This window comes from Myripristis murdjan, chromosome 14 (assembly GCF_902150065.1).
Source record: "Myripristis murdjan chromosome 14, fMyrMur1.1, whole genome shotgun sequence".
NCBI lineage: Eukaryota > Metazoa > Chordata > Actinopteri > Holocentriformes > Holocentridae > Myripristis > Myripristis murdjan.
The window spans coordinates 5,232,434-5,259,227 of NC_043993.1; the positions used below are offsets into that span (position 1 = coordinate 5,232,434).

Here is a 26,794-nt window from a genome sequence, read left to right on the forward strand (position 1 = left end):
TAAGAATGCAAATATACTTTGTAGTTAGCAGTGGATTTAAGTACAATTACATTTCCTCGTGTCACTGTAATTGAGTAGCTTTTTTGTGTACTTTGACTATGTTGATTATTCTTTTAAAGTTAGTCATTTGACTTTTACTTCAGTCCATTGCAGAAAACAAATTATCAATGACAGATTGTGGAACCTTTCACAATAAAAGCTCAGTCAGCAAAGATGAGAGATGAGATGAGGAACCTGCCTCGACTCTTTTGGTTCTACTTTTTCTCATTTCCAAATTTCACAGTAAAAGCTGCACCAAAGCTGCGAGGACCATTTAGGCTCAACTCAAGATCACTCACTTTTACTGCATTAGGTTTTTATAGCCGAGCTTCTACGGCCGTCACATATCAGCAAAATAACAGCAAAGGACTTCTACTTGAGTAGCAGTTTGTAGTTAATTTGTAATCACAAACGGACATGGACCAGTCCAGGCTTGCTGCTGCTTTTGTAGCATTTCAGCTGAAATTTATTTTCTCCAAATGAAATGTATAGCAGTTTATCAAGAGAAGAGCAAGTGAATATGGAGTGTGTGTGTGTGTGTGTGTGTGTGCGCGCGCATCACATATACAGACAGATGAGATATACTGTAGAGGCAGATGAAGGTGTGGGGTGAAAAATGGCCTAACTGGGTGCGTTGGGGCTATCATAGGGGTCAGTGCAGGCGGGCGGGGTTTAGGTGGGGTCACTCAGCAGATGAATTACTACGAATTAATGGGAGGCAGGCAGTGTGGAGAGCAAGAGAGAGGAAAATGTCAGCTGGGTGCTTTTCATTAGCCTGCATTCCTCTGTAGGGCCGAACCAGCTGGACTCTGTTTACAGACTCACGTTACGTCTTTTAGAAACTGAAACTTAAACTCTTTTTAAACAAAGTCTTTTTGGTAAAAAGGCGCGCCAACAACAATTTTTCAGAGCTGACACGACTATTGACTATTGTATTAAGTGGACTGGCTGATGCGAGTGCTGACCCAAGCGCAGCTCCGTTTACACACATTAATTCCCCTGAAAATCAACCTGTTGGGAAACAGTGTTGCGTTCACGGGTTGTCCGTCAAACACAATATCTGAGACAACATCTCACACACCACCGGACCGGTTCTGGTGAAACATGGAGGGACGATGCTTCTTCACACTGCATTTCAGTGTTTTCAAAAGTGACACTGGTTGACCTGATGGAGGTGCTGCAATGGAACCTCAAACAGCTCAGCCACTGGTGTGAATTTGCACAAATAAGGTGCGATGAAGCTTCTTGCTGATGTAAATTCTCATGACTTTTTTCCTGTGCCTGAGTAAAATGAGAAGGTACTGTTCTAGTTTCAGTAAACACATTGCAGCTACCCTAACAGATAGAGCATTCGTTGTGTTTTTAACCTTTTTATTGGTGTAATATTTCTGAAATTATCCCCCTATTCTCATACTGCCTTCAAGTCACTGAAGGAAATTTCAGTATCACAGCCGGGGACATATGAGCAAGGTCATAAATTGGTAAGTATGACTTAGAAAGTGTGAATTTAAAACTTAAGGCTCTGTTTTTATTAAGAAAACAAACAAACAAACATACAAGACAGACTTAGTGTCATTATTTAGACTACTTATGCTGGTAATATGGCCTTAGCTCTACAATATTTATGGGCCTAATGATCTGCCGTTTTAGGGCGTAGCGCAAAAGTAATACTAAGGTTTCTCAGGGAGAAACAAGGAAAGTAACTCTTTACTTTTAAGAAGAGGAACGACTACTGGCTGTGTTATTTTTATATCTTGGTACTCGTGTGTGTGTGTGTGTGTTTGTGTGTGTTTAAGGTGATTTGACAGTGACTTTCACAGCACCTCATCTTTACTTCTCCACTGAGTGATGGATTTAAGTTTCATGGGGCCGTGGCCTGCAGCAGCCTGAGCAGAAAAGGCAGAGCAGAGGGGAAGCAGTGTTGGTGGTGGTGTCACAGTGTCTCTCTCTCTCTCTCTTTTTTTTTTTTTTCTTCAGTTTGCTGGGCTGGCCGGCCTCGGGGCTTCATGGCTATTTATAGAGACACAGCAGCGTTTATATGGTGAAGTCAGAGCAGAGCAGAGCCGAGGCTGGCTGCCTGAGTCTGCTGCCACAATACCACAGCCATGACTTTTGCTGCTGATATGTTCAAGTTCAGCATCGAAACATGTGATGCTGCTACAACATCACTGCAGACCGGGAAATCATGTAGTGTTGCACCAGTGTTGGAGCTGACATGGCGCTTAGTTTGTTTGGCAAAGTGCTGCCATATCTCACTCCTGGCATCAATTTTATGTGCCAGCTCAGGTGATTCAGTTGAGAATATGGTCAACTGTGTGATGCTGTCATGGTTTGCGCTGGATGCTGTGGTTACCATCGACAACCAGACCGAGGATGCTCCATACATTACAATTCACCCTCTTCCTCTTCTTTTTTTGGCCATTGTAACCCGCGCATCCTCGCCCTCTGGAGGTGACGTGGAAATAAACAGAATCTCAGCTTGCTGGATGTTTATAAAATTCAACAGTGAATGTGCTCTTTTGTGGTGGGATCGAGGTATTTGGGATCTGAGTTGTTGCGACGGCTGGGTGTCGCTGGTGCTGGGCTGATAGGAGTGGCTGCCGTTTGTGGATCAGTCACGCCCAGACTCTCCCTTCCACTGTGTCTGTCTCTTTCTCTCTCTTGGAAAACAGCACACACACACACACACACACACATGCACACACACACACGCACACACTCACAGACGCACAGCTTGGCCAGCCCAGCAACCATCTGTGTTGACTTTGTATTGAAGTGGCAATTCAACTTTTCTGTCTTAAAGTGGCAATCTGTGAGTTTTTTTTGTTGTTGTTGTTGTTCTTCAAGTTATCCATCATTTTTGTTGCAAAGCACTCATTGCCATGGTGTTCCTCTACTGCAGTGGTTCTCAAATGGGGGTACGCGTCCCCCTAGGTGCACGCGTGAGCACGGCAGGGGATATGAGATTTTTTTTTAAAATGCTGACTTCAAAAAATATCAGTCATGCATAATTCCAATATCTGATAAATCATTTGCTGTTTGTTCACTACGACTGGGAAGCCAGCAAAAAAAATCCAGAAAATGGGTTTGTGGTTGAAACGTAGCAGCGATACAAGCGAAAACAAGGAGAAAGAAGCAGAAACAGAACCAACAAAATATCATCAGTATCAGGTTGTTGTTTCACACACTGATGGAGCCAAATTGGACCTCTTTATATAGGCTAGGGTTTTGTCCACCATGTTTTGTGCCCCAGTCAGGGGGTACTTGGCTGAGAAACTATTTCAAAGGGGGGTACATTACTGAAAAAGCTTTGAGAAACACTGGTCTACTGTATTTCCCAGAGAGCAGCTGTCAGTCAGACGATGTGGGCGGGACTGTGCTGTCTGTCTCTGTGGATCATGGATAGAGCTTTAGTTCCTGTTGCCCGTTTCAGCCGTGGTGCTTATTATGCCACATTCATGTCAACACGCATTCATAATGACAGCTCGAAACGGGCATATTTTTCTGAAAGCAATCCAACCAGGTCAATATCATAGAAGTATCTGGAGAAAGGTGCCTGTAGCATGAATCTTAATTAAACCCCAAACTCTGCCTATTAAGTGGATATATATTGTTACCTTAATAGTTTAATAGAGGTACGTTTTGATATAGATTAGTATGGTAACGGTAGCTTACTTCACTCTCCAACTGAGATGGAGACTTGTAGGGGTGGTGGTATGCACCTTAACGTTGTTTGCGATCCACCATTCAACCGAAAGAAGAAGAAGAAGAAGAAGCAGACTTACAGGTGGTGTTGATGGGATGCCTCTGACCTCTGCCCTCCCGGTGAGTGCAGCGTAGGTAATGTCTGGCCAACTATCTGCCCTGCCGGTCAGCCAGCTGGTTAGCCTGCTGATGTGTTGGTTGTCTGGCTAGTTGGATGGCTAGTTAGCCAGCTACTTTTGTTTTTGTTTTTTGAGCTTACTGGTAACTGACTGGTTTGCTGCTTAGCTAACTGGTGTATATTGGCACACTAACTAGACTGGCTAACTGGTTTGTTAGCTGACTGTTAGCTGGACCGCTGGCTGGCTAACTTTTTTTTTTTTTTTTTTTAAATGGCTGGCTAACTGTTTTGTTAGACATACTTTTTGTGCTGGTTAGCTGACTGGTTTGTTCGTTGGACCTCTGGTTGGTTGGCTGGCTTGTTCATTAGCCTGTTCGTTACTTTACTGGCTGGTTAGCTGGTTTGTTATCTGCCTGCTACTTGGACCGCTGGCCTACTGACTTTTTTCCTCACTGTTTAGTTAACCGGTTTGTTAGTTGCCAACCAACCAGCAGTCCAACTAACAAATTAGCTGGACTGCTGGTTGGATAGCTGGCTTGTTCATTGGCCTGTAAGCTGGTTTACTGGCTGGTTCACTGATATGCTAGCTTCCTACTAGCTGGACTGCTGTGTGATTGGCTGACTTGTTCATTAGACTGTTAGCTAGCTAGCTGGTGTGTTAGCTGACTTGTTTGTTAGCCTATTAGATGGGTTCCCGGCAGGCTGTGGTGTGTTAGCTGACTGCTAACTGGACTGCTGGCAGAATAATTGTTTTTTTTTTCTTCTTTTTTTGCAGGCTACCTGTTTGTGAGTTGAACTGCTGACTGACTAGTACTGACTTGTTTTTTTTCCGGCTTGCTCCCTGTTTGTTCGCTGGCTGCTGGTTGTTAGTTGCTGCTGTTGGTGGGCTCTTGTGGAGTAAACAACAGCACCACTAATAGTAAGGAGGGCTTTGTATTTATGGGAAGGTCAGAAAGCTGATAGGAGTTAGTCATGTGAACTGCGGCTGCAGAAAGGCAGAGTGGCTTTGTTGTGACGCCTTGCTCTGCTTTACAGCAGGTCACGAACCTGTCAGGTTGTCTCTGCCCGCCTGCCCTCCTGCCTCTCTCTCTCGTATGTGTCTTTCTCCCTGCCCTCCACTCACATTCAGCTTGGTGAAGATACGATTGCAGCCCTATGTGGACAATGAATTTCTCAGCTTAGCAACTATTGTGTAGACCAGTGGTTGTCAAACTTTTTTCAGAATGTACCCCCTTTGAAATATTTTGTCAGCCAAGTACCCCTTGACCAGTATAAAAAAATAATGGTAGAAAAAAATCATGCAAAGAGGTCCAATTTGGCTCCATCAGTGTCTGAAACACACACTTTGGGAAACCCAGAGGGAATTCCTGAATTTAAAATCAAACTTACATTGAACTAGTTATAGCATAGGCTAATTATTTTAGGAATTATGCACTATGACTGATATTTTTTTAATTAACATTAAAAAAAAATCTCATGTACCCCCTGTAGTGCTCCAGCCTACCTCTAGGGGTATGTGTACCACCATTTGAGAGCCACTGGTGTAGACAATCCAACAACATATACTGCGCCCATAATGCATCCTGTTTATAGGCTGGGAGCCACAGAAATGTGCGAGTAACATCCATTTGGTGCCACTTTTAATGAAGTGGCTCAGCTGCTCAGTGGTCATCAGTGCAGACTGTGGTTGTACCGGGCAGCTCCCAGGTGTGAGAACGCAGCAGGATGCTGCCAGATAAGAGGCTGCGTGCTCAGCAAAACTTCCCTGGGTAAATAATGGTCAGAATAAATAGATAAATAAAAATTAGAAACAGAATTAAGGACTTCAGGTGTATTTGTTTCAAAGCTCCCTAAGAACCCTAAGAAAATTTGGATTTTCAGGTTCAGAATTGAGAAGAGAAAGCCATTTGGGACCTTGCTGGTCCAGACTGGTCCCAGTTTTAGTATGGCCCTCTTTGGTCCAAGTTGATCTAGTCTGGATGCTTGAGTGGTCTCACTCTGAAACTGAACAGGAAGTACAAGAAGCTTTTGTCGCCTTGTCACCAGACGAGAGCTGGGAAAAAGAAAAAGGGACTGAGAAGCTTTGGGATCAGGAGTGGGAGAAAGTGTGTATGTGTTGATGTGAGCCAGCGTTCTTTAGTGGAGGGTGAGTGTCGCTGAATTTGTGCCTGTAACTGGAATGTGCGGCTGTGAATTATGTGAATGAGTGTGTGTGGTGGGAGGATGGCAAGGGGCAGGGCTTGTGGAGGGAGTGGGTATGTGTGTGTTATGTGCTTGCGCGTACAAGTTTGTGTGTGTGTGTTTGTGTGTGCATGTGTGTGCGTGTGTGTGTGAGTGAGAGAGAGAGAGGATATTGGCCATGTCACCTCAGATTAGGCCGTGGTGTGGTGGTGCACAGTGACCCCCTACCCACCACGCCACAATCATTAACCAGGGAAGGAATCTCGTCGCCATGGAGATCGTGGCCCTGCTGCCAAAACAGCCACAATGAAAAGAAAAGGGGAGGAGGAGGAGGAGGAGGAAGGTGGGGTGGGTGGCTGAGGTGGGGAGGGTGTGTCTGAATTAGTGTGTGAGTGTGTGTGTGTGTGTGTGTGTGTGTGAGGTGAGAAAGAGAGAGGGGAGGTAAATGGATAGACAGAATGATAGAGCGACATAGAAAAGAGTGAAAGAGAGAGAGAGAGATAAATAGATATACTGACCAGTGTCAGTGACGCTCTCAGTATGAAAGGCTGAATACCATTCAGATCCTCTATACATATACATTGGTGTGTGTGTGTGTGTGTGTGTGTGCGTGCGTGTGTACATTAAATGAACTGGTCCTATATGTTGACTGTTGGCCAGTAAAGCCCCTCTTGTTGTCGTCGTCATCATCATCATCATCGTCACATGACCATCTGTTTCTCTGCAGGCACAAAAATGGCCCTGTCACACTTGTGAAAGGACAATTCCAGCCTGATCTGAGAGTTTTTCCCCCTTTAGGATATTTTTAAATCAGTTTAGCTGGAGTGCTCATGCTCATTCACTTTAATTCAATTCCAAAAGGCACAGAAAAAAGCCAAAGGTAAAACATCAGTGTTATTGAGTGGCAGGCAACCATATTTTTGTTGCATCATAACAAAAATTTTGGGCTATAAGCTTTTACTTTACTAGCTTTCTATTAGCTGTTGAGAGAGGAGAGCTTTCTGTTGGCTGTGAGAAAGAAGGGACAGCTTTCTATTGGCTGTTGAGAGAGGGGACAGCTTTCTATTGGCTGTTGAGAGAGGGGACAGCTTTTCTATTGGCTGTTGATACAGAGGGACAGCTCTCTATTGGCTGTTGATACCGAGTGTTAGCTTTCTATTGGCTGTTGAGAGAGGGGACAGCTTTTCTATTGGCTGTTGATACAGAGGGACAGCTCTCTATTGGCTGTTGATACCGAGTGTTAGCTTTCTATTGGCTGTTGAGAGAGGGGACAGCTTACAGCTGTTTACAAAGACATAGGGTTAGACAAGTTATTGTAATGGCCAAGTGATGGCCATTGAGATTGACGTAAACTGGCTGTATGTGTGTGTATGCGCATGTGTATGCGTGTGTGTGTTTGTCTTCCATGTGTTTGAGGTTAATTCTGGCCTACATGCTTTGAATTGAGAGTGAGTTTTACTAAAGCACAGCTTTGTGGTGTGTGTGTGTGTGTGTGTGTGTGTGTGTGTGTGTGTGTGTGTGAGAGAGAGAGTATTTCAGAGAGTATTTCAGAGTATTTCAATTTGTGCAGAGTACACTAACTGCCTTGTACTGTCTAGTGTGTGTGTGTGTGTGTGTGTGTGTGTGTGTGTGTGTGTGTGTATGTGTGTGTGGATGAGAGGAGGGTGTGTAGGGAAGTGGTGGCCAGCTTTGCGTCAACAGGGTGTGGTGTGATAAGAGCGAGGCAACTGTTCTCTCTCTCTCTCTCTCCCTCCCTCCCCCCCCCCCCCTCTCTCTCTCTCTCTCTCTCTCTCTCTCTCTCTCTCTCTCTCTCTCTCCCTCCCTCCCTCCCTCTCTCTCTCTCTCTCTCTCCCTCCCTCTCTCTCTCTCTCTCTCTCTCTCTCTCTCTCTCTCTCTCTCTCTCTCTCTCTCTCTCTCTCTCTTTCTGCCAGCCAGATGGGAGACACACCCAGGCCTTCCCTGCACTTCTCTGCTTGTGTATGTTGGTGTGTCCTCTGTAGCCTTTGCACAATGTACCACAGGCTGTAACCAATATTTAAGAGGACTGACTGAGTGTGCGTGTGTATATGCATGTTTTCTCCAACCAGTATCTCCAAAGCCTGAAGACAATGCACAGTCTTTGTTTTGGCTGCTAGCCCCTGTGACAACAGCCAGTCTGAGGCTCAATCAGCTCCGCAGGATTTCTAGGAGATTACCAGAACCAAAACCAAACACTGACGCCACATTCTCCACGTGCCGCGTTCACCTGGAGGAAATCAAACACGCCACACGTTTAGGTGTGATGACTTTAAACAGAGCGCCGGCAACAGCAGCTGCAAACTGCTACGTGTAGGCGAATATGCAAGATGGCAGCATAATTTTTCCTGTATCATATTTTTTATTCTTTATTTGAATCTTGATTAGCCTCCAGAAAGTGGTCACAAATCTTCCTAGGCTTCAACTTTTTTTTTTTAAATGTCGCAATCTTTTTTTTTTTTTTTTTTTTGTCATTTCTGCTTTTTTTTCGACAGACACAGTAGAGATAGACAGGAAAGGCAGGGGAGAGAGAGGGGATGACATGCAGCAAAGGACCTGGGGACATATAGACAGACATAAGACAGAGTTTTAATTTGGCCTCCACAGGTCGCCACGACAATCGCTTTTGCATCTCACACTGACTTGACTCCTGTCAGCTCCATTTGGAATCAAATCCGCCTCATCACGCCGTCCACCTGTGCTGCAAACGTCACTGATTGGATCTCCGGACGCACCACAACAAGCTTTTCCAGCTCGCTCAGAATTCCTAGCTGCCTCTGATACACTTTGGGTGGGTTGTAGTGGATTTGGTCGATTTCCAGGTCTGTGTGTTCAGGTGCTTGTTCTGCAGTGAGCATCATGTAGGCGCCGTAATAGATAAACAGTGCATAATTGGCTCTTTGGATGATTTATGCTGTGTTGGATTTGGGTGAATGGCTGCAGGCTCTCAGATGTTTCCGCAGCTCTCTTCCAGGTGTGCTGCGTTGTTTTCGTCTTCTTCAGAAACGCATTTCCTGTCAACACCTGAGGCTTTGTTTGGGTGTTTGCGCTAACACAGCACACGGTATGCTGACACCACCCTCTGCATGACTGTATTATGAATACTTGAGATCACTGTAGAAAAAAAAAAAAAAAAAATCATTCTGTTACTCATTCCACTGTCTGCCGCTGTGAGAACCTTTAAGTTTTAGCTCTGTTTGCTGTGGAAGGTCAGAGCCCTCTTCCTGATCAGTGCCATAAAACAATCCTGCAGATTTCCTGACAAATCTCACCTAGTGGCTGATTGTCATATTGGTGGTGGTTTCATTCAGTTGTGGTACTTAAACCAACGTATAATACTTCATGTGGTAGTGATTTATTGATGCTAAAATGTTAAACACAGCATCTTTATCCAACTGAGCTTCCGGGATGCCCCAAATATATATATATATATATGTATGTATATATTATTAGCTGCAAAATCAACTTTACGTAAACATATTGGTATTGTAAAAACATTGTAACTCCTTGTACATCATTCATAACCTGCTGCTCTGCCTGTTGTTTTCGTCTTCATTCCTCCATCTTCATCTTCCTCGCACTTCACCACCCCTCCTGATTGCTTTGTCCTCCTTTTTTCTCCGTCCCTATGTCACTCTGTCCCTCCTTCTCTCCCTCTTTACATATGTTCCAGCTCTCTCTCTCTTTCTCCGCTAACAGGGCAGGCTAATATTGCACAACAGCAATGACCTTTGACCCCGCGGTCGGTAAACACCTCTGATTGGACATTGTAGGCTCTCCTCCTCACCGTGTTGTTGTGAGAGCCTGACAGTCCGCCGTCAGCTGCTGTTTTGACTATGTCTTTGTGCTTTGACCCAGGCACTAAGGTTAGATAATGTAGTGTGTGTGTGTGTGTGTGTGTGTGTGTGTGTGTTTGTGAGAATGGGGGAGTGTCCTCGTATTGCTTGAAACTATAGTAAATTGTTTCGACATGGCCTTCCCCAAGTCAGTTTTTTTTCCAAGGTTCATTTTGGGTACTTCATGCACAAAGCTGGCATTCTCACTAGGTGTTTTTATCAGTTCAATTTAAAAATAGAAAAATAAAACAAGATTTAACAGTGACTAACATTGAAAGCATGTGGGTGAATTACACCTACCATAATTTACTGCGCCCATGTTGCAGCGCACAGTGTTTTTTTTAGATAGATAAATAGATGTACTTGATTGATCCCAAATTGGGAAATTCCTTTCTGTTCCTTAAAGACCTTAGCATACTCTATAAATATAATAAAATATAAGCTTTTCGCATAGGATAAAGTACTATATATTTTAAAACAAGTGTACAATGTTTAAAAATTCAGTGTGGTAGTGTACGGAGATGTGCAAAGTTATTGAAGCAGCAAAACAGAGTGGAGTTTGGTTCAGACAGAAGCTACAAAGCTGAGCAGTTCCCTGTCAGACTGAGTTGGGGTGTTGTAGAAGGTTATTGCTTTAGGCAAGAAAGATTTTCTGTCTCTATCCTTGTGACAGAGAAGCTGAATCAGTATGTTAGAGAAACTACCTCGCCGTCTGTCCAGTAGGTGGTGGAGAGGATGATCACGATTATTTGTAATGGATAACAGTTTGTTCAGTGTCCTCCTCTCAGTCAAAGCCTCAAAGGTGTCCGGTTTGCCGCCATTTACAGAGCTGGCCTTCTTGATGATGATAGAAGATTTCCAACATCTCTTTGTGAACGCTGAAGGATGTTTGGCTGCTCCTCCTCGTCTTACTGCATATACAGCCTTGGTGTTGGTCTTCTAGTCCTGTCTGTTGTCTGTGTGGACACCCAGGCACTTGTTGTCCTCCACCACATCAATGTCCTCTCCCAGAATACACCAGGGGTGGAGCAAAACTTGGGAAAGACTCATCAACCAAACATTTCTCTGTTCTCTGTTTAGAAGCGGCAGAGATTGTCACCAACATGAGGATAGTCACTAACTTCGGGGCTAACGCCCTTCACTATTGGCAAGAATCATTCACTCCCAGATGAGGTTGGTAGGCAGTCCGAGGTCGGCCAAGACCAGCCTCACTAGCACCTTCATCACATGAGAAATGAGGGCAACTGGTGGATAGTCATCGGGGCCAGATGGAGTCGTCCTCTTGGCAGAAGGACCCAGGCAGGACGTCTTCCACAGCACCAGTATCTTCTCGTGGTTCAGGCTCAGCTTGAAGAGGTGCTTCAGGACAGCAGATTGCTGGCAGGCACAGGTCCTTAGAACTGGGGCTGATGCCATCAGGGCCTACAGCCTTGCCTTGCTTGAATCTCCCCAGCTGTCGCCTAACCTGGCCAGTAGTCACAGTCAGGTAGGGGAGGGGGCTTGTTGCATCAGTGGAGCAAAGACACTTCACAAAGGTGGGGGTTTTAGGTCTAAGGAGGTCACCAAGGAAGGTTGAGGGGGGGGAAGGGTGAAAGCATAAGGGGCAGTGAAAGCATGTGGATATCTGGGTGACAGTCATGCTTCATCTGAATAGAGAGACAAGTAAGAAGGATTTTGAAAACCAGCTGCATGCTGTGTTAGTTTCACGAATGTCGTGATAATCAGCCGGGAGCCATATTGAAGGTTTTCATCTCTTTGGTGTAGCTGTCTGTGAACAGTAGATTGAATTTCTCAACACACCACTTGGTTGGTCCATCTGGGTAGAGTTCAGTAAATTTTGTTCATGTCTGCACTGTTTTTGAGTGGGAACTAATGATTTCACCTCTAATAAATCTGATCAGTTTTGTATTTAATGTCAGCTTGTTAGCTGTCAAATCACCAGAGCCTGAGCCATGACATAAACCGTGAGTGCATGCTTCATTGGGTTTTTCTAGTCAAATCACATATGTTCACCCAAAACTAGGTTCCTTGGCTAAAGGCTGATTTATAGTTCTGTGTTGCTGCAGATGTCTACAGCATTGAAAGTTTGTAGTTTGTATTGGTGAATCTGTGTTTACACAGCTCTAATGCTAGCCACCAGTGTCAAATTTTATTAATTCTGTGCTAATAAATAACTTGACTGAATACCTCGATATTGATATTGTGACGATATTGTGGGCACGACTATTGGTATTTACATATTTACACAACAAAACAGCTGCAACAGTCTAATAAGTTCACAATGCCTTCCTTTACTGTAATACAGTCTTGAAAACCAGGAGGAGACACTTATCATCGACTTACCATCCATGATCGTAAAATGAAAAATTAAGGATTTTATTTACCCCCCCCAAAAAATGTTGAACAAAACCAGGACAGTTTTACAATAAATAAATGAAGGGCCCAAAAAAATGAGGCCAACAAAACTAACACAAGTCTGAACAGAACAAAAACCGACTTCGCACGTAAGGACTAGGGAAACTTATAGAAGCTAGCCGAACCAAAAGACACATGAGGGGGTTGTTAACAATACAACAAACAAATCACTTAACTTTAAACCTGCTGAAGCTATCCCTACTGCCAATGTAGTTGACCTAACCCACCATTCCACTACAAGAAATGCAGTTTATCAAATTAAACAGTAAATTAAATGACCAAATAACAGGCACATCCCTCTGAATGCAGAGAGGGATGGTTCCTTACAGTCTGCCTCCCAATTGCCACCAGCTGTCCCAGGTGCTATTTAAGAGGCGCTGAATCACGGCCTCGCCCCTTGGCAGCGCCGGACGGCTGAGGGTAAATCATAAAACAGAGAAATAAATCAGAAACAGAAGAAATGCAACTAAAGAATTTACCATACAGTGTTAACTAAAACGTGTGTGCTCCATTTTTAGATAACACTATCATTTTAACTAAAGCTCTACAAAAATAATAAAAAAAAATCAAACCTGTGTTATTGTTTAAAATGTATGTGAATATACTAAATTACACAAAGAAAGTGAAATAACAGGATGAGTGTAGTGTGTTGTAGTGTGAGGCAACTTATTGTGGGATCTTGAGGTGCAGCCACCACACATCCCATATAACAATATGACAACATGCAAAATCCCGGATGTCTAGTTTTATTAGTTTTATATTATGATGTCAATATGATCTAGATGTACTGTCTAGCCCTAGGATGAAACACAAAGTGTCAAGTGGACTGTTCTTGTGGTTTTGTGTCGCCATATATGCAGGTACATTACATTACATTACATTACATTACATACAGAGCTACATGCAAGCTACAGCAGCAATAGCTACATGTACACATTGATGCTGAAATATAAACTGGCCTTACAGTGATTTTCTTACCCATATCGTGGTATTTGCTACTCCCTGCAGGTGTAATAGATCTTCCGAATTTGACTCATTAGCTCCTTCCTTGTGGCGAGAACGAGGGCTTCCATGGGACTGTTCTCCTCCAAAATGAATGAAGAGCATCCAGCCCAGCAAACAACCGTCATTTTGAACTGAAAAATGTATTTGTTTTGGATTCATTATCGACACGCTCTTTGCAGCCCCCCCCCCGAAGACACCACTTGTTTCTTTATTGACCCAAATTGCAAAAAAAAATGGCAACCCAGGTCACGAATCTCACAACAGGGATCGAGTTGATGGGTCACAGTTGGAGGCTTACTCTTGTGTGGAGTAGCAAATAACCATTATATATGTATAAGAACCCAAATGATCACTTTAACTGGGTTGTAAAGCAGCTTCTTCCACCCAAACACAGCCACTGACTTTGAAGGGCACTCCCCTCCTCGCTGATGCTCAGTTTGGTGCAGGACGATCCATTCTCAGATTCTCAGCACCATTCAGGCTTGTTTTTCAGGGCCTGCAGGCTTCTCAGGCTGCAGCCCGGGGGCGGGGGGCCCTGCTAGGGACACCGCAGCCTGGAGGAGAGAGGCACTGAGCCGGGGCAGAGAGCCTGGGCAGGACCCTGGCCCTTTAAGAGCTGGAGGGTGGGTGGATGGGAGTATGGGTGGGGTGACAGAGGGGAAGGCGGGGGGTGAGGACAGGGGAGTATGGAGGAGAAGTTCACAGATAAGTTTGTGTGTTCCTGCTCCGGGGCTGGGTGAAGCAGGGGTGGGACATGTCGTGTTTAAAGCCACGTTTTGCCTGGTGCCTCGCTGATGTAAGATGATGTGACTCTATAGCAATTTCACTTTTAGTTGGGCTGGCACAATCACACACAAATACAGTATTGCCCAAGCACATTCCCAACAGCGATGACGAAAAAGAATGATTAGATCTGTTAAGTAGCAATCCTGTAATGTTTGTAAATTTAATGTAAATCTGTCAACTCATAATTACAGTTAAAATAAGTTTGTCTTTTTATATTTACAACATTTTCCCCCTCTTGTGTTATATTTGCTGTCCCTTTTTTTTTACTGTCACCTGTTGGCCTGAATGTTTAGTGCAATATTGAGATAGGGAGGAGTTTTTTGTTTTTTTGGGGGAGAGAGAGGAGGAGAGAGAACGGTATTAGAAGAGAGGGAAAAAATGGGCAGGATGACCAGGGGGGAAAGGAGGATATAGACATGTAAGGTCACAGATGGGAGAGAGAGAGAGAGAGAGAGAGAGAGAGTTTGTGTTCCTCTCTGTATCTCTCTCTCTTTCTCTCCTTTTATCTTGCTTTTTATTTCTTTCATCTGCTCTTTTCTCTTTCCTTTTTTTGTTTTCTCCTCGCTCTCCTCCTGACTCCTTTGCGTTCTCTCTCCCTTCCTACCATCGCCTCGCCCTTTTCTTTTCTCATTTCCTTCCTTCCTTCCTCACTCCTCCTCTCCTCTTCCCTCCTCTCCTCGCTCCCTCCCTCCCTCTGCCTCTTCTTGGTTCATTCGTTTTCCTTTTCTGCTCCCTATGTGCAGGACAATAGGGTGAGAGAGGGAGAGAGAGAGAGGGAGAGAGAGAGAGAGAGAGATGGCACTGCTTGGTACAGTTTGCCCCGGACCACAGTGGCATGGGGGAGAAACCACATGCAACACACACACACACAGTGCACAACACACAGATGGGTGTTCTCACTACATGTGTGTTGGAGAGTGGACAATTTTGGGCTCAGGTGCCCGAAAACTCTCTCTCTCTCTCTCTCTCACACACACACACACACACACACACACACACACACACACACACACACATCTCCCCTGTCACTTATTAACCAAACTCCACCCTTGTCTACACACACAAAAAGAAACTGATTGGGGTGTGCATGTGTGTGTGTGTGTCAGGGGGGTGGGCTTATGGAGTTTGTCCGAAGCTTTGACTGTGTATTCAGCGGGAAAAATGTGTGTGTGTGTGTGTGTGTGTGTCTGTTCGTTTGCCTATATGAAGGAATTACCCCCGTAGCTCGACCTCATTTGACACACACTCACACACACACACACACACACACACACACACTTCTCTCTCTGTCCCTCTTAGCATGTGTGCACGCAAAACACACTATTACAGTCATGCACACACACACACACACACACACACACACACACACACACACACACACCAAATCCCGTCAGTCCCATGTTGTGCTGGCGTTTTCCTTCAGATCCGCCTGGTATAGGTGGGTACTCTACGCTGAGGCCTCTCTCTGTGTGTGTGTGTTTGTGTATGTGTGTGTGTGTGTGTGTGGGGATTGCGTAACGTTTGGACCCTCCTCTGGAAACCAATGGGAATCGATCCGCCTGCCCTCTCTAAACTTGTCTCCTGCTTTTCTTTCCTTGTCCTCTCCCTCCTTGCCTCCTCTCCTCTTTATGGACTTACCCAATGAGCTGGTGGCAAATAAAAATGACAGTGAAACTACAACACACCCATAAACTTGACAGTGTTTGGTGCTTTGAAAAATGGCCCTTTGTTTTAATTGACCCTTTGCCATTCATTGTATGATTTTTTTTTTTTTTTTGTGTGATCAAGACCAGCATTGTTTTACATTTGTTTATCAGTCATAATTCAACGCCCAGCTCATATGCTCCCTCTCCTCTCTCCCTCATCACTTGTCATCTCACCGGCATATCACTTGGTCATGTCACAGGTGTGTCTCATTCACAAGCAAAGCAGTGGTTCAATTAAACAGAAGGTAAACAAAAAACATCCCCGGTCCGTCTGAGTGACAAGCCAAACAGCCTTACCACACAAAACACGCTCATTTGGATAAACTGGATATTCTGCAAATAAAGGAGGCTGAGCTGGAGCAGGGAGAGTTAACCTGCCTGCAGGTGGACTGACAGCTAGGGTTGCCAGCTTTCACGCAGACAAATAAGGGACGCAATCCCTTATTGATTGAGGCACACACAATGAGGCTTTATTCCCAAAATGTGAACAGAACGGGCAGCTTGCTCCAAGGTTAAGACTGAAATGAGGCCACATCACACTCCCTAGGAACATTATAAAATAAACACACTGCAAAAACTCAAAATCTTACCAAGATTATTTGTCTTATTTCAAGTCAAAAATGTCTTATTACTAGTCAAAATATCTCATTACACTTAAAATAAGACATGATCACCTCAGAAGGAACTTGTTTCAAGTGAAAATTTGCTTGTTTCATTGGCAAAATTTGTTTCTTGTTTCTAGCTAATTTTCACTTATTTCAAGTGAATTTTCACTTTTTCCACTGGCAAATTTTGCCAATGAAACAAGCAAATTTTCACTCGTTTCAAGTGAATTTTCACTTGAAACGAGTGAAAATTGTCTAAAAACAATTTACTTCTGAGGTGATCATGTCTTATTTTAAGTGTAATGAGATATTTTGACTAGAAATAAGACATTTTTGACTTGAAATAAGACAAATAATCTTAGCATTTTTGCAGTGCAGGCTCCATTCGCAAAATGTGGACAGTGATATGCACTGACTGTAACACTGCAATTATTCATTATTCGTTTAAGGGGCTTTCACATAGCGCGCGGTTTGGGCCACGCTCTGCGGTTACAGCGCAGACGGGCGCAGAGCAGCATGTGCGCGCGTCGTGCATGTATTTGGTGTTTAATTGCGGAACAAAAATCTCACCTATAGTGGAAAGCACAAACATCATATATCTCTGGCAGTTTTGCGTGCTGCTGCTCAGTCAGAGAAAAGTTCAGATTTCACATTATAAATATTCGTTTTTTACTCATTTGAACATCCAACGCCATATATGTTGACGGGGGAGGATGCTTCGGTTGAAGTCCGGGTCCTCTGAAGGACCCAGACTTCGGAGGACCCGGACTGCGAAGGATGCAGACCCTGAATTGGGACACAGCTTATGATTGGGCTTTTTTAATGACATCACAGTAGGGTTAGGGTTATGCTATGCTGTTGCTATGGCGGGGCGGGCACAGTGTAGCTTAGCAACACTGAGGGACAGCGCTTTGACCAATGAACGGAGTGCACACTCACTGACGTGTATGAATGAGCTCCTCTCATTGGTCAAACAGCGGGAGAGGGGGCAGACTCGCAAAAATAAGGGACAAAGTGCGTCCCATATTGTGTTTTGCTTGCCAAATACGGGACGATTCTGTATTTCAAGGGACGGTTGGCAACTCTACTGACAGCAGGAAGAGGCCCTCCTGAAACACACACACAACAATGGAGAGGCAGCTGCTGATGGTCATTGGTTAAGGTTAGGGTGAGCCATACGTTGGTTATGGCTCACATTAGGGAAAGGCGGCTAGGTGTCACGCTGTGTGCCGGTGCCAGCCTGCGTGCATGGCATCAGTCAGGAATGATCCAGGTTTGATCACTGTCAGGAGGAAAAGTCTCTTGCAAGGGGAAAAAAATGCTGTGCCTTTGTCCTGAGCTCTTAGTTCTCTTATGCTAATTGCACTATTTGCTAATATTGGTTATCTAGGAAAGGAAATTAAACATCTACTGTTGTGTTCACTGTAAAATTGCACCAAAAATGAGCAGTGGCTAAATGACAGGCATGTGAAGCGTGTGTGAAATGCGGCTGGGATTGTTGCAGAGGGAGAAAACCTGCAGAGACATTGTGGTTTGGAAGTGAAACTGTTTCTGTTTGGGAAACATGAGACAAAGTGAATTATCTTTATCTGTGTGTCTGATGAAAAGGGGTGAGTGCTGTGTGTGTGTGTGTGTGTGTGTGTGTACTTTGGATGGGGTTTTTGGAACTGCATGGGGAAATTGCTGTGTGTGCATTCATGGGTGCATGGGTGTGGGCATATACAAACGTGACGTGTGTGTGTGTGTGTGTTGTGAACCCTGTGGGGGTTCATGAGCAGAGTGTGGCTGACTGGGGCAATCCCCCACCCCCCACCCAACACACACACACACACACACACCCAGGGCCGGGGGGTTTGGGAGAGAGGCAGCAGTGACAGAGAGGAGTGCACTGACCCAGATAGTCTCTCGTCCCACCCTCTCTCTCTCTCACACACACACACACTGCAAAAAATGATAAGCTCAGCTAAAGTGTTTTTATCTTGCAGTGAAACTTATGCGACATTCACACTGTATTTACCTTAAAAATGAGCTTCCAAGTGGGGACAGCAGTCCCGTCCGTGTGGAACACTTGCATGCACGCTCTCTCAGTGATGTCTGTCCATGTGCTGCCGTGACAAATTATGGAAATGTGTGAGCACAGAACAGCGATTCTACCAGTGTCGGCACTTAACGTAGCAAAAGTCCAAATGATTTCCACTTTTTTGATGGAAAACCCTTGATGGAGAACCCTTTATGACGGCCATCTTGGATGTCAAGATGGTGGTCATGAAGGTGGCCATAAACCTCATTTGAGCTAAACTACAGACTTTGTTTTTGTGAAAATGATGTTAGCTATGGTTTATGTTTTACATTTTTAAGGCACTTAGCTGTTTTTTTTTTTTTTTTTTTTTTTTTTTTTGGTAAACCTAGAGCAGTTTGAAATGAGTGCAGCAGTACCACAAGGTTCAACTCATAGATCTCCAGCAGGACTGTGGAAGCTTTTGGGAGGTCGGCCTGTTAACTTCCTCATTAAATCAAGAGATCATCCACGCAAAAAAAAAAACAACCTTCTGATAGGGGCCACTTTCATATGTGGTCCTACATTAGACATGTACTCTGATGTGATGTGATGAATGTGCGAGAGTTTCTCCCACTGAGCACGCTCACATCTGTCGGAGCCTCGTTCCTCATTATTCATTCATTTGTCAGCAGTGGCGGTCCAAACAAATCACGGCAGCAGCAGCAGAGGAGGTTGAAAATTCAATAGAAACATGACAAGATGCCTCAATCCAGGCGTGTGTTTTTTGCCTTCTTGTCCTCGGCCTGAACGGCTGACACACCGCTGTCACCATAGCACACCGTTCAATACGTGAATGCCGGCACCGCTGTATCATTAAATGTGACGATTGACTTGTTGTACCAGTGACATTCTTGGTTGTTCGGCAGCATGCTTGCTGTAAACGTGTGCATGTCACAGATCTGTCCACACTGACATCAGACACGGGTCAGATACAGAGATGAACGGGAACAGTCAAGTTCAGATCCAAGAGAAAAAAATACAAAAATAGAAATGGGTCACTGTCAGCCACTTTGCAAAAATGCCAGCCCTCCCTCATCTAAGTAAAGTCAAGAAAGTCAGTTTTAGGATCACAATCGGCAAGTTAGGCTTTTTAAAAAATCCTCAGGATCAGAATAAAATAATTTACTGTGGTTCGGTCAGTGTCTTTCTGTGCTTTCTTATGATATCCTTATTTTTATTGCCCGTTTTAATGTTGTGCCTTCAGTGTAAACCCTGCCTGCATTTCAGATTTTCTCCCACATGGAAAATAGCCTAATTTCTCGTACAATGCTGGCTAACCTGCGTGCTCTATACCCTCATACAATGATTTTGTGATGTTTTTTTGAGTACAAAACGTTCACAGTATGGATATTATGCCATCGGCCTATAAAATTCAACCTAAAACAGCTTCAGAAAACTATTTTGACCAGATATCAGAAAGATATTTGGCTTCCGGTTTCTCAGAACGATGCACGGCGGCAGCGACAGACGTCGGCTCAACTTTCATTTCATAAGTCTGCCTCTCTCACTCGCCCCTCCCTCTCTCTCTCTCTCCCTCCCTTACTCTCTCTCTCTCTCTCTCTGTCTCCCTCTCTCTCTGACTTCCTGTGGTGGGATGAGGGGCTCAAAGGGTCACACCCACCCCACCCTTTTTTATTCCTGGAACTCCCACAGTGGGAGGCCGCCTCTAGAGAGGGGGGCAGACACACACACACACACACACACACAGGGTTTGTCACTCCTTGTTAACACACACCATGTGCATGCACACTCACAGTTTCTTATTTTCTGTGCTGTTGCTCCCCCATACACACACACACACACACACACACACAGAGTCCCCTGAGTGTATCTCCCCTCTCCTTGAGCTGGGAGCGCACAGGAAAAAGAGCGAGACACACACACACACACACACACACACACACACACAGACAGAGAGAGGCAGTGAGCAGCAGATGTGGCTTCAGTTCGGACCTGCAGCAAATCCTACCTGTTTGTTGTATTTTTCCTGCCGTGATGAGATGAGTGGAAAAGCTCGGACACGTCGTGTGATCCACAGCTCACCTGGCTCAGTGTGATGTGCAAAACCCCGCCCACCTGGGGCTCCGAACACATGAAAACAAACACTCTGTCCTTCAGACTGGATTTACACTTGCATCTTGATACATTTCATATCTCCGGTGTTTATCTGATGCTCTTGTCTGGAAACTGGTGACTCCTCATCTTGTTTTTTTTTTTTTTTTTTTTTTTTACATCAAGGAAGTGTTTCTTGTGAATATCATCCAAGTCATGAAGTCAAATCAAATCAAAGCTGGCTTACATAGTACGTTTCATAAATTAAAATACTATGTGCTTTACATAGGAAGAGGGAAAAAAAACTGAAAATCAACAGAAAAAGAATAGTGAATAAAAATGCAATAAAAAGTGAGAAAATGCAGCAAAATACAGGAAGAAGTAGGTAGAAAAAACTAAAGTGACAACAGATTTTCAACAGGATTGTTGGACATGAGGTTTTATTGGTTGATAAAATCTGGTAACACTTTAAACTCAAGAAATGTTACAACTATTGTTGGCCACTAACGTAAGGGAAATGTGTAAATACAGTCAGTGTGGTGTGCACATGGAATCTGCCTGTCTGGCATTTCTGTCCTGAAGAGATTTGGGGCGTTTACATGTAAGCCTGGCAGGTACTTTTGCTGTGGGATCATGTAAGAGCTGGACTTTCCTTTGTTCCAGTGAATTTGCAAACTGACCATCAGACGTGTGAACGGGGTGATGAAGTGTTTGTGTGGCTTTTTGAATAAAAATGGGTCCAGTTAAAGAGCAGAGAGACCCTCCTTCCACAGAGCTGAATGGGTGGGCTCAGTGAGAACGGCCAGTTACAAGTGGCCAGTCACAAAAGACAATAGGTGATGTGGCCCTTCAAAGAAGACAAGCAAGTTTATTATGCACAGTACACTGCAAAATATGGCCACTGCAGCAAAACAGGCAAATTTTCCCTTTTTTCATACACATTTGTCTTTGCCTTTTTCTGGATTGTTTCAATTAAATGTCGACTTCAGAAATTGTTTGACGTGGCTCACCACTGCACACGTTGGTGACAGGAAGATTACAGTAGGGAGATAAGATATGAAAGATGGCATAGCCTAAGAATTCTGTTTGATTGTGTGCATAATAACTTCAACAGGTAACCCTAAGAATTCAGGAATTCATGTTTGCACATTTTGCCAGCCAAAAATCTCGAATGAAAATCAGCTCGTCTACAGAGTTCATCAGCTGTAGTTGTTTTGAACAGAGTTCTGGTGTTTTTAATTGAGAGCCAGGTGGTTGTTGGAGGGCGTGGCACTGAGCTGCCTCACCTTTGTTCCCAGACACAGAGGGGGCTCTGTCCCCTCACAATGGGACAGCAGTATGTGGTCTCTCCTGCAGTTTTCCATCTGCATTTTTGGTCAAACCTCGCTGCACCGATCTGCAGTTCCGCCTCCAGTTTACTTGTGCCGAGTTGTGCCGCACCACGCCTGAGACTGACCGCCTCCAGAGTCGGGCCACAGCGCGCCAGATCCACCCTCGCACGAGCTGCGGCGACATCAGAGGGCTTCATCATCATGAAGCCCTCTGAGAGAAATGTTGTCACAGCCAGGAAATACCAAAGCAAGACTTTGGACAAAACATTTTCAGCAAAGTCACTGACATTGTTCACGTGAGGCAGCCAGCAAGTCTGTGGAGCTGATTTTTTTTTTTTTTTTTCAAATGAAACTAAATTAGTCATCTGCCTACAAGTGACCAGCGGCACGTCCCTGTTAGTTCAAGACACACACACCTTCAAGCAGGGAGCCTTGTCAGTGAAACACAAATCCTGAGTTGAACCAAGTAGAGCCAGGACAGCACATGTTTACAGAAAAAGGCTATCTGTGTGTGTGTGTGTGTGTGTGTGTGGGAGGGGCAGGGCTTGCAGCCACACCCAGCCTGATTGGCTGAGGCCACACCTCACTGTGGAATCCACTGGAGCCAGGTCACATGTCAGGCCCCTCCACCCCCCTCCTCAAACACAAGCACCCATCCCCCACCAACACACACACACACACACACACACACACACACGGACAGAGCAGCACTATAGCTTTGTTTCTCTGTTGAAACATCACGTTAAACAAGTACAAACAAGAGTAAATACTACTATTACAGATAGTATTACTACTACTAGTAGTTTTACTTCTCCACCTATTAGTACTACCACAACTACTACTACTATTACTATTCCTACTGCTTCTAGCATTACTGTTACAGTAGACAGTACTATGATTGCTTTTACTTTATTTGCGCTTTATTTTATTTCTGTTGTTCTGAAGCATTTTTAACTCGATTCTTATTCTGATTTACTTGCTGCTTGAAAAACGACCCCCATCACCACAGCTACCGTGTGTCTGAAACAGGTCGACAGCCAGCAGAGTTTCAGTGTGCGTGTGTGTGTGTGTGTGTGACTGCTGCAGTGTGAGTGTGCAGCAGCAGAGGGGAGTGTGTAGCACTGACAGAGACGAGTTGGGTGTGAAGGTGTGATCCTGGCACTTCTTATTTTATTTCTTACAGCGACATCACCCCGGACCGTTTCAGCACCATCTTTGACCCCGACTACCCCGTCCCGTCCTGCCTCGTCCCATCTGCAGACTCTGCTGAGACTTCTAAAACATTTGCCGATTTGGAATATGTCCCTGGTGCTGATATTAAAATGTATCTCGATATGAACTGATATTTAGATAAACCACGTTATAGTAGGAATGTGACATCAGGATGGTTTGGACTACAAAATAAAACAGGAAACCCAGCTTACAAACACGGGACAGTATCACGCTCTTTCTGATAGAAAGAACATTGAAACTTGACTTTTAAAGTAACCAAACCATGAATTAACAACGATTGAAATCTGAAATTCAATCAGCTTCCAAGGTGGAATGCATCCAAGTGAAATAGTTTTTTCTTTTTCTTTCTGTCCTACAAGCGTTTGACTGAAGTTGTTTGCTCACCTCCCAAAGGTTAGCAGACCACTCACTCCCCGGGCATGTTTGATTTCAGATTTTTTGGTTTTTGATTTTTGTCAAAGACAGTGACAAGGGGGCGCCTCCAGTCACCATTTCCCGATTTTAAGAATCACTTTGCCCCCAAAAAAGAAGAAAAAGCACGGGGTACAGTGAAGATGCACCAGGGCCACATGTTAGGTTAGCCACGCCCCCCCGCCACACGCCCCCCCCGTGAACAGAGTTTCATAATGTTGCCAGACTTCATTTGACATGGACGTACGTTACTATGTGAAGCCACGCCTCATTTTTGCCAGTTATTGTGAAAGATGAATCGACTCATGAGGCTTTCCAACACGTTTCATATAAATCTGTTCATGTTTTGAAGTATCCTGCGAACAAAAAAACATAACACATGACCCTCGTGCAGCTCTGTTGGCAGGTAAATAGAGCCGTCACTCTCAAAAGTAACTTTTCCCAACACTGGGAAACAGATTACACTTGATTATTATTATTATCATTATTATTATTATTATTATTTGTAATTTAGGCTGTCAAAAGTCCATGATGTTCGCGACTCATCCCAAGAATTTAATCAGTTCCATGACTTGTGTGATTGGAATTCCGTGCCTCATGAGATCATTGTTTTTGTTTTTGTGTTTGTTTAAAGGTGTAAATTGGAAGAAGAGGCGTAGAGAGGGAAAATGTCAATGTAAGAGGAAGAAGCAAACGGAGAGAGAAGGAGTGTGTAGATTAGCAGGCCTCTGTGTGTGTGTGTGTGTGTCCCTGCCTCGACACTCCCCACACCCCTCTCTCTCTCGCTCTCGCTCTCTCGCTCTCACTCTGTGTGTGTGTGTGTGTGTGTGTGTTTCCAGAAAAGGGTGTGTCTGCCTGCCTGCCTCTAAAAGGGAGGGAGGGGTCAGTTCACGGCTACTCCTCCCTGCTCTCGCTCTCTCTCTCTCTCTCTCTCTGTGTTATTTCTCTCTCGCCCTCATTCCCTCACTGGCAGCCTCAGGATTAGGCCTTTGTCTCTCTGCCTCCTCTCTCTCTCTCTTTGCTTTTCTTTTTCTATCTCTTTCACACAGTGCTGAACCAGTGAATTTGTGTGTGTGTGTGTGTGTGTGTGTGTTTTCTTACCCCACTTTCTTGCTGATTCTTGTTAAGTTTTTTTTTTTTTCTTCTCTTTAACCGGCTCTCAGAGCAGAGGTAATGCTTGCTGCCTTGTTTTTAACCCTCCAAACTCCTTACCTGTCCTCCTCCTAGCCCCTTTTGTCTTTCCTCCTCCTTTCACATGGTCAACATTTGGAGGCCATTTCCTCTCCTCTTTCCTCTTCCTTCCTTCCTTCCTTCTCTCCTTCCCTCCTTTGCTCTCCACTCCTTGCTTCAAATCTCATCAACAAATCTCCTGTTGCTCCCTCTCTCTTTCCACAGCCTGGAAGTTTTGGCATTTTTTAACCTCGGTCTCTCTCTCTCTCTCTCCTCTTTTCTCCCCACCCCCTCCCTCTTTCCCCTCAACTACCCCCCACCCCACCCTTGGTCACCTCCACTCCTCCCTCTCCCCACCCTCTACTCTTCTTCCTCTCTTCTTCCTCGCAGTGCCAGTCGACTCCTAAGCAGAAGAAGAGTGCTAGCGGTGTTGCCGGCGCCCAGAGGAAGCAGAAGAGCCCGGCGAGGCAGAGCGCGCTGACCCAGCAGCAGCAGCAACAGCAACAACCGCCGCCGCCGCCATCATCGCCGCCGCCGCCGCCCACAGCCCCGGAAGAGGAGGAGGAGGAGCCGGCGACCAGGCCTCGGCCGCCACAGGAGGGGGAGGAGGAGGGAGGCGAGGAGGAGCGGGAGGAGGTGGCGGCGACGACATCTTCCAAGGAGAAGAGGGAAGAGGAGGAGGAGACGAAGAAGAAGAAGAAGAAGGAGGCGAAGAAGGAGGAGGAGGAGACAGACATGCCCTCAGTACAGATCAAACCAGAGCCGGAGGAGATGGAGTGCACGGTGAGGAGGGGAGAGGGCGGGGCGTTGGGGGGGGGCGGGTGGGCCTGTGGGAGTCAGGCATGGCATCTGGTCAGCTCCTACTTCTAAACATCACGACAGAAATGTATTTGGAAGCGGTGTATACACTAGGACACGATAGAGTTCTCCGGTTTTTAGCTTTTACACCTAAATGCCACTGAATATGAGATTAAATGGCTTGTTAAGATGGACACTTGCAGTGTAGCTTGAGAAAGTCAAACTCTCGAAAGAAGAAGAAATGTAGCATTTAGAGTCAAGTCTCTGCTCCGCAAGTGTCAGGGCTGTGGCTAAAAAATCATCTTATAGTGGAAGATCCACATCGCCTCCAGAATCGAATGAGCTGTTTGCTGGCTGGGGAACTTTCTGTCCACCAAATTGCATGGAAATCCATCCGTTTTTAAGACAAACAAACAAACAAATGGACCCAGGAAACATTTGAAGGGACACTCATTTCATGACTTGTATAAAAAGAGAAAAAAAAAGTCCAAAATGAAAGTTGAGCCACAACCATATTCCTCAAATGTTTTTGTAATGTCACTTCAAGACATGTTTCCAAAACCGCTGTCTCGTCCATTTCCCCCATGAATCGGTTTAGTGAAAGTGTTGTTGCTCGTTTGGTTTTGATGTTTGAACTCCTCGTACATGCCAGCTGATGCACTCTGGTCCGTCTTTTCCAAGCTTACAGTTTATTAACTTTCAACCAGTAATTAATCACACTGATACACTAACAGTACCAAGGCACTCATCAGAAGAAGCACCACTTTGTCTCCAGAAATATAATGGAATTACGTGGCAAGTTTGGGTGGGAATTTTAGGGCCGGGCGATACGACTGAAGTCAGGACAGCAATACTTTTGTCTATCACTATGCGGTACATTGCCTTCATCCCATTGAACAGAGTGGTAATATTAGGTGTGGTGTTTTTAAATGAAAATGTGTTTGTTGTCATCAGTTTAGACAGTGTGTGTGTGTATGTGTGTGTGTGTGTCACAATATTACTAAATCACCATTTGATTGTACTGAAAGACGATAAGTGATTATTTTAAATTATGGCCCGGCTGGACAAATTCTACTTTATACAGGGACTTTGGCACAGAGGAGATTTGAAAGACAGAGTCTGAGAGGGAATCTGGGAGGGGACGGGTGGTGATGCACTGATGGAGGGATGAGCGGATGACAGAGATGCAGTGGAGGAAACTGATGGAGGGGTGAGAGGAGAGGTGATAGTACAGAGTGAGTGGAAGAACTGGTGGCAGGGCGGGAAGAAACTGAAAAACGACCGTCTAAAGTCAGCTTAGCCGCTCCCAGGACGTTACAAGGCCAAAAT

General features: G+C 44.8%; 1 protein-coding gene across 2 annotated transcripts in view; it reads left to right on the top strand.

Moving 5' to 3' along the window:
• The window catches only part of klf8 (Kruppel like factor 8), a 70,530-nt gene that overhangs the window by 11,135 nt on the left and 32,601 nt on the right, over nt 1-26,794 (top strand). For both annotated transcript variants that reach the window (XM_030068209.1, XM_030068210.1), the window contains exon 2: nt 25,058-25,450. In XM_030068209.1, the coding sequence (XP_029924069.1) occupies nt 25,058-25,450 (393 nt within the window). The remainder of the gene's footprint in view (nt 1-25,057; nt 25,451-26,794) is intronic.